A 7762-nucleotide genomic window follows, 5' to 3' on the forward strand; every position below is an offset into this window, starting at 1 on the left:
GCTGCCCATTGGAATTCTGGGTCGAGCCACCAATGCCTTCTGGGTAAAAAAATGTGTCGAGGGTGCTTTTGGGTAACTGTCGTCATCCATCCATCACTCACTCCCGCCCTCCCTCCCTCCCTGAAAGCGCCGGCGGGAAATCATTTCGCGCACTTTTCAAGTCATTGACAGCGCGGACGCCACAGCACTGTGAGCATGGAGCCCGCTGCAACCATCGCTGCAGTTGTGGCCGCTCTCAACGCCTCGCAGCTTATCATACAGGTTGCCCTGAGGCAGATGCAGAAAAGTCAGGCGAGGAGGCTACGTCAACGCGGTGATGGCCTGAAGTCTGAGAGTAGCACAGACCTCTCAGAAAGCAGGGGACCCAGCGCCGAGGACATCACGGTGGCAATGGGTCATGTTGATGCCGTGGAACGGCGATTCTGGGCCCGGGAAACAAGCACTGAGTGGTGGGACCGCATAGTGCTGCAGGTCTGGGATGAATCACAGTGGCTGCGAAACTTCCGCATGCGGAAGGGAACTTTCCTTGAACTTTGTGAGTTGCTGTCCCCTGCCCTGAAGCGCAATGACACCCGGATGCGACCAGCCCTGACTGTCCAGAAGCGAGTGGCCATAGCCCTCTGGAAGCTTGCAACGCCTGACTGCTACCGGTCAGTCGCGAGCCAGTTTGGGGTGGGCAAATCTACCGTGGGGGTTGTTGTGATGCAAGTAGCCAAGGCAATCGTTGATGTACTGCTGCCAAAGGTAGTGACCCTGGGAAACTTGGAGGCGATCATAGATGGCTTCGCAGCGATGGGATTCCCAAACTGCGGTGGGGCCATAGATGGAACTCACATCCCTATCCTGGCACCGGACCACCAGGCCAGCCAGTACATTAACAGAAAGGGCTACTTTTCCATGGTGCTGCAAGCACTGGTGGACCACAGGGGACGTTTTACCAACATCTACGTGGGATGGCCGGGCAAGGTTCATGACGCTCGTGTTTTCAGGAACTCTGGTCTGTTTAGACGGCTGCAGCAAGGTATTTACTTCCCGGACCACAAAATAACTGTTGGGGATGTGGAGATGCCTATAGTCATCCTCGGGGACCCAGCCTACCCGCTAATGCCCTGGCTCATGAAGCCCTATACAGGTGCCCTGGACACTGAAAAAGAACTCTTCAACTACCGGCTGAGCAAGTGCAGAATGGTGGTGGAGTGTGCTTTTGGACGTCTCAAGGGGAGATGGAGAAGCTTGCTGACTCGCTGTGATCTCAGCGAAACCAATATCCCCATTGTTATAGCAGCTTGCTGTGTGCTCCACAATCTCTGTGAGAGCAAGGGGGAGACCTTTATGGCGGGGTGGGAGGTTGAGGAAATTAGCCTGGCTGCTGATTACTCACAGCCAGACAGCCGGGCGATTAGAAGAGACCAGCGGGAAGCGCTGTGCATCCGGGAGGCTTTGAAAGCAAAGTTCCTGAGTGAGCAGGGTAACCTGTGACTTTCTAATTTTGTGTACAGAGAAGCCTTCACCCCACTTCCAACACACGTTTCAAAATAAAAATAGTTCAACTTTGTTAAAGCACACCGTTTTCTTTAATACTGTTTTCGCGGGAATTTTTAAAAACTGGGACGCAGACTGTGGTGCGGAGCGGGTGTAGTGTAGTCGCGCGAATGCAGCTCCTAAACTCAAGGACTGACAGGCTCCGCTGCGGTGGGATGGTTCTTTCAACGGAGCCTGTCACCCCTCCTGATAGGGACTGTGTGTATGGGGGGTCTATGTGACTTTGTGGCAGGGGGGGACGGTTACAGATCCCCTGCTGTGTGGCTCTGTGATCCTGCCTAAGGACCGCCGCTTAAGATCTCTAACTGCCCTCCCCTGCCACAAAGTCACAGAGCAACCCACCCCCCACCACATAACATGAAAAGAACCTCCCAGACTAACCAGGGTAAGTAGTCACTGCATCACTGCACTATGTATGTGCCTTGCTGCTGTGCCTGCCCCCGACTATGTACCCTGCCAAAGGTGACTGTCCTGTCCAATTACCAACCCCCTTTCCCCCCCTCCTCCAAAAGAACATGATGGAAACAGTAGTTAACAGAAACATATTTTTTATTATCAACTACACATGGGACTGGGAAGTGAAACTTGGACGGGGGCTTGTGTCAGGCGGGAAGGAAAGTACTTGTCAAACTTTGGGGAATGAGAGCCTTCTGCTGCTCGAGCTCTCTGCAGGGGTGGAGTGAGAGTTAGCAGGGACTCTGCCGCCTCTCCTTCTGTGCACTTTGGGTGAAGGGAGTATGGGACTTGGTGGCGGGGGAGGGCGGTTAGAGATGGACTGCAGCGGGGCTCTGTCCTCCTGCCTCCGTTCCTGCAGAACATCCACAAGGCGCCGGAGCGTGTCCGTTTGCTCCCTCAGTAGTCCAAGCAGGGTTTGAGTCGCCTGCTGGTCTTCCTGACGCCACCTCTCCTCCCGATCCATGTTTGCTTGGTGCATTCGGGTCAAGTTTTCCCGCCACTGGGTCTGCTGTGCTGCCTGGGCTCGGGAGCAGGCTATAAGCTCTGAGAACATGTCCTCCCGTGTCCTCTTCTTCTTATGCCTAATCCTCCCTAGCCTCTGGGAGTGTGATGACAGGCTAGGTTGTGAGACAGTCGCAGATGGGGCTGTGGGAATGGGAAAAAGGGAGTGAATTCCTCAGAAAGCTAAATGTACTTGTGAACAAAGAACATAGTCTTTCTCTGTGAACAGGACCATGCACAGCACCTATCACATGCGCACTCAGCACAAGGTCGAATTCTCGGCCTTCGCATTCAGTGTCTGGGGTTTTGCAGAGCACTTTCGAGAACCCTGTCAGGACAACGGAATTGCTCTTGCACGCAGACATGGTAAGCCGTAGATTCGTGGCAGCTTAAAACTTTAATATTAGCAATGGCCTCATTTCACATTGAAATCAATGTCGGTCCCTGCTGCCAGCAATCCGGCAAGCAGGAAGTCTGCTCCTGTCCCACACCCTCGCGGCTGTCCCCGGGAACGATCCCTTTCGGCTGACCCTCTCCCGCCTCCACCGCGTGGCTGCAAACCAGCGGTTACAGTTCTGTAAAGGAACGGTAAAGCAGTCCCAACACTAACATTCCCCTACCTCATTCAAAGCAGGTCGTCATGAGCGACATCACCCTCATGAGGATCTCTGAGAGCGACAGACAGAGAATGCTCCGGGAAAGCCTTCAAAGACCAGGGCCGTATGCCGCCATGCTGTGCCAAGCAATGATTCCGGAGTACTTGCTAGTCTCGTGGCGCGGCAACGTGTCCTACAACGGAGGACCCAATAAGGCCGCTCTCCCCAAGAACCTAATGCAGCGGATTTCAAATTACCTGCAGGAGAGCTTCCTTGAGATGTCCCCGGAGGATTTCTGCTCCATCCCCGGACATATAGACCGCATCTTACTGTAGCTGCAGTAGCAGGGACTAAACAGTAGAGCGGCTTGGGCAGGACAATCATGCAAAACCGGACATTGCTAGATTTTTTTCAAATAGTTGCACTGCCCATGACTGAACCGTTAAGTTAATCAAACTAATCATGAGAAACCCATTTTTTAAATTGTTAATAATCATGTTCTGTTACAAATAAATGTTTAGATGTTTACAACACTTACTGGATGATCCTTCACCAGATTCTGTGTCCGGGGTAACGGCTGGGGAGGGTTGGTAGGGGATCTCTGTAAGGGTGATGAAGAGATCCTGGCTGTCGGGGAAATCAGCGTTGTGAGCGCTGTCGACTGCCTCGTCCTCCTCATCTCCTTCCTCATCTTCCCCGTCCGCTAACATGTCCGAGGATCCGGCCGTGGACACTATCCCATCCTCAGAGTCCACAGTCAGTGGTGGGGTAGTGGTGGCGGCCGCACCGAGGATGGAATGCAGTGCCTCGTAGAAACGGGATGTCTGGGGATGGGATCCGGAGCGTCCGTTTGCCTCTTTGGTCTTCTGGTAGCCTTGCCTCAGCTCCTTGATTTTCACGCGGCACTGCGTTACATCCCGGCTGTATCCTCTCTCTGCCATGTCTTTAGAGATCTTCTCATAGATCTTTGCATTCCGTCTTTTGGATCGCAGCTCGGAAAGCACGGACTCATCGCCCCACACAGCGATGAGATCCAAGACTTCCCGATCAGTCCATGCTGGGGCCCTCTTTCTATTCTGAGATTGCACTGCCATCAGTGCTGGAGAGCTCTGCATCGTTGCCAGTGCTGCTGAGCTCGCCACGATGTCCAGACAGGAAATGAGATTCAAACTGGCCAGACAGGAAAAGGAATTCCAATTCAAATTTTCCCGGGGCTTTTCCTGTGTGGCAGTTCAGAACATCCGAGCTCTTACTGCTGTCCAGAGCGTCAACAGAGTGGTGCACTGTGGGATAGCTCCTGGAGCTATTAGCGTCGATTTCCATCCACACCTAGCCTAATTCGACATGGCCATGTCGAATTTAGCGCTACTCCCCTCGTCGGGGAGGAGTACAGAAGTCGAATTAAAGAGACCTCTATGTCGAACTAAATACCTTCGCGGTGTGGACGGGTGCAGGGTTAATTCGATGTAACGGCGCTAACTTCGACATAAACGTCTAGTGTAGACCAGGCCTAAGGTGCCACAAGTACTCCTGTTCTTTTTGAGGATACAGACTAACACGGCTGCTACCCTGAAACCTGTCAAAAATAGACTAGTCAGTATCACCTTTTTATTCTCTTGCTGGCTGCTAATGCTGCAATGTTGGGGTTGAAAATGGTGCCGGTGAATGTCTGCTTGTTTGGAATATTGTTTCCAAAGTAATTTAAAAATAAATAAATAATGGAAGTATTTTTATTTCTGTACAAGGTAGTTTTTTTTTTTTTCTTTTGGAAAACTTTAAATTTGGGCTGGAATTTGACTTGACTTTAAATATTCAGTGGGCTGAGGCAAAGACTCTCATGATATATTTTTAATGGAACTAGTTTTGGATTTTATAAAACTTTTCTTTTCTTTCACAAAATGCAAACATTGGACATAATCCCTCAGGCAATGCCCCTTCAGCTAGTTCTCTATTAGATGGTTCTTTAAGGTATAGCTCACAAATTAGATGTCTGCTTGGCCAGACAGATCAGTTTAACTAGTGTTGGCTATTTTTGTAACAAAGGTTGGATGTATTTTTAGGCTGGAGAGTTATATATACGTTTGGTTATTCTCCCACTCGGCTCTGATTCAGAACCCAGATTGACGCAGATACCATGAAGCTAAGTGGCTAAGTAGCTTAGTTAGCAATGTGTTTGTGTGTGCCCACGTCTCTGATCTCCTCTCATAATCCAAAATTGATTGTCAATGAGTCATGAATTCCTGTGTGACACTTTCTGTTCCAGGGGAACATAGTGGTGCTAGTGCACAGCAATGATGATTCAGAAGACGAGGAGAATGAACTGGTCGTGAATTCCCTCTGTCACCAGAGCAACCTAATCCTTTGGGCAGAGGGGCTGGCTACCGGCTTCTGTAAAGATGTTCACGGACAGGTAAAGCTTGCGAAAGCATTTTCCCTGCTCCCGATGCTGCCATGAGACAATAATGTATGGCTAGAGCCGCAGGTGCAGTCAGGGTGTATTACGTGCAGTTCAGGGGGTGGGGTGCAAATGGGATTTTAAGCCCCCTGTGTAGCTCCTGATGCAGGCACCAGTCTGGCCCCAGCATAATTCAGAGCAGTCTTAGGGCTAACTTATATCCTGCTGCCCCCAGCAGCCAAGGATGCTAGAGCACTGTGGCATTGTAATTACATTCCCTTTCCTCAGCCGCACCTCTTGGGGGCTTCCAGTGAGGATGACCGAGACACTGCACCGGCTCTCTGCCACATGGGGATTCTCCCTATGTTGGGGGAATCAGTGCAGTGGTACAAAGCACTACAGAGGGGTGCAAAGCAGCTAGCAGAGTTAGGATCTGGCCTGTGGACTTTGCAAATGGCAGAAGTATGAAGTGAAGTCCATGTTTTTGTGAATCTAGTGCTGAGGAAAGGGGCTGGACAGACAGCCCTGGAGACTGAAGTTCTTTACATAGAAGTGCTACAGCACAGACTGCGCTAGTGCAAGCTTGTGCCCTGACACGAAGGTGATGGGTGTGCTATAAATACGGAGAAGCTTCTCCAAACGCCCATTCAGTTGGTCTCATCCATGACCTGGCTGGATCCCCTCTAGGGGGGAGAGAGCACTTCAGTCTTGAGGGCCCATTTGCTGCCTGGCCTCTCTGCCAAGGCTGCCACCGAGAAAGAGGTTTAGTGCTTGTTAAGATGGCTGCACAGGGCTTTCCAAAATGGCAGCGTCGAATCCTCCAGCCAGGTCAGTTGCGGACGTTAAAGGTATTTTAACACAAACACCACATCACCTGCTCAGGCCTTTCCCTTGGAGGGAGGATGCTGTGATTGCAGCCACAAGGAAGCAGCTTCTTACTCTTTCCCTTTCCTTTGCAGTTAAAGATCATTCAGAAGGGGTCATCCGAGCTGAAAGCAGAGAAGAATCTCCTCCGAATCTACCAGTATAAAATTCAGGACAAGAATGTCACATTTTTTGCCAGAGGGATGTCAGCAGCTGTGTTGTGAATTCCAAGGCACAATTCAGCACAGGACCTGAGGCCAAGGGGAGAGTGGTACTTGATACCTGGGGAAAAAACAGGAGATGCCAGCAATACAGCCTGGGTATTTTTTTAGCACTTTCCACGACCAATCCAGTAAATGTGGTGTGAGCAGAATTTGCATTGGCACTAAGTGGCATTTAAAATCCAAACCTGCAGTGAACTCTGTGCAGGTGGAGGGATCTGCATGAACAGATCGGGGCCTAAATCAGTTCCCCTCCCTTTACTGTCCAGCAGCATTCCACTGTAATATACAAAGGGTTCGAATTGCAAAGAAGAGCAAAATGTAATGAATTTTAAATATAATTAACAAACAGGCAGCTGCCATCTTGATAGTCTGATATAGCTTATTATTGTTCATTTATTTGAAAGAAAGTAGGCCTAGTCCATCAAGATTGCAGTTCCGTTGTGCTAGGCACTGTACAAATAGTGAGACAGTACCTGCCCTGAAATGCTTAAAAACATAAGAACGGCCATACTGGGTCAGGCAAAAGGTCCATCTAGCCCAGTATCCTGCCTACCGACAGTGGCCAATGCCAGGTGCCCCAGAAGGAATGAACAGAACAGGTAATCATCAGGTGATCCATCCCCTGTTGTCCATTCCCAGCTTCTGGCAAACAGAGGCTAGGGACACCATCCTGGCTAATAGCCATTAACGGACCTATCCGTCATGAATTTATCTAGTTCTTTCTTGAACCCTGTTATAGTCTTAGCCTTCACAACATCCTCTGGCAAAGAGTTCCACAGATTAATTGTGCGTTGTGTGAAGAAATAGTTCCTTTTGTTTGTTTTAAGCCTGCTGCCTATTAATTTCATTTAGTGACCCTTAGTTCTTGTGTTATGAAGAGGAGTAAATAACACTTCCCTATTTATTTCTCCACACCAGTCATGATTTTGTAGACCTCTATCATATCCCCCCTTAGTCGTCTCTTTTCCAAGCTGAAAAGTCCCAGTCTTATTAATCTCTCCTCATACAGAAGCCGTTCCATACCCCGAATCATTTTTATTGCCCTTTTTTAACCTTTTCAGATTCCTTTATCTTTTTTGAGATGGGGCGACCACATCTGCACACAGTATTCAAGATATGATCACACCACGGATTTATATAGCAGCAATATATTTTCTGTCTTATTATCTGTCCCTTTCTTAATT

General features: G+C 49.6%; 1 protein-coding gene across 1 annotated transcript in view; it reads left to right on the plus strand.

Moving 5' to 3' along the window:
* ELP6 (elongator acetyltransferase complex subunit 6) overlaps window positions 1–7165 on the plus strand; it is a 44572-nt gene extending 37407 nt beyond the window's left edge. Inside the window, exons 6-7 of the mRNA XM_034759724.1 lie at window positions 5359–5505; window positions 6450–7165. Coding sequence (XP_034615615.1) covers window positions 5359–5505; window positions 6450–6578 — 276 coding nt within the window. The 3' untranslated portion in view covers window positions 6579–7165. The remainder of the gene's footprint in view (window positions 1–5358; window positions 5506–6449) is intronic.
* The last annotated feature ends 597 nt before the right edge of the window (window positions 7166–7762 follow it).

The sequence above is a fragment of the Trachemys scripta genome, chromosome 2 (assembly GCF_013100865.1).
Source record: "Trachemys scripta elegans isolate TJP31775 chromosome 2, CAS_Tse_1.0, whole genome shotgun sequence".
NCBI lineage: Eukaryota > Metazoa > Chordata > Testudines > Emydidae > Trachemys > Trachemys scripta.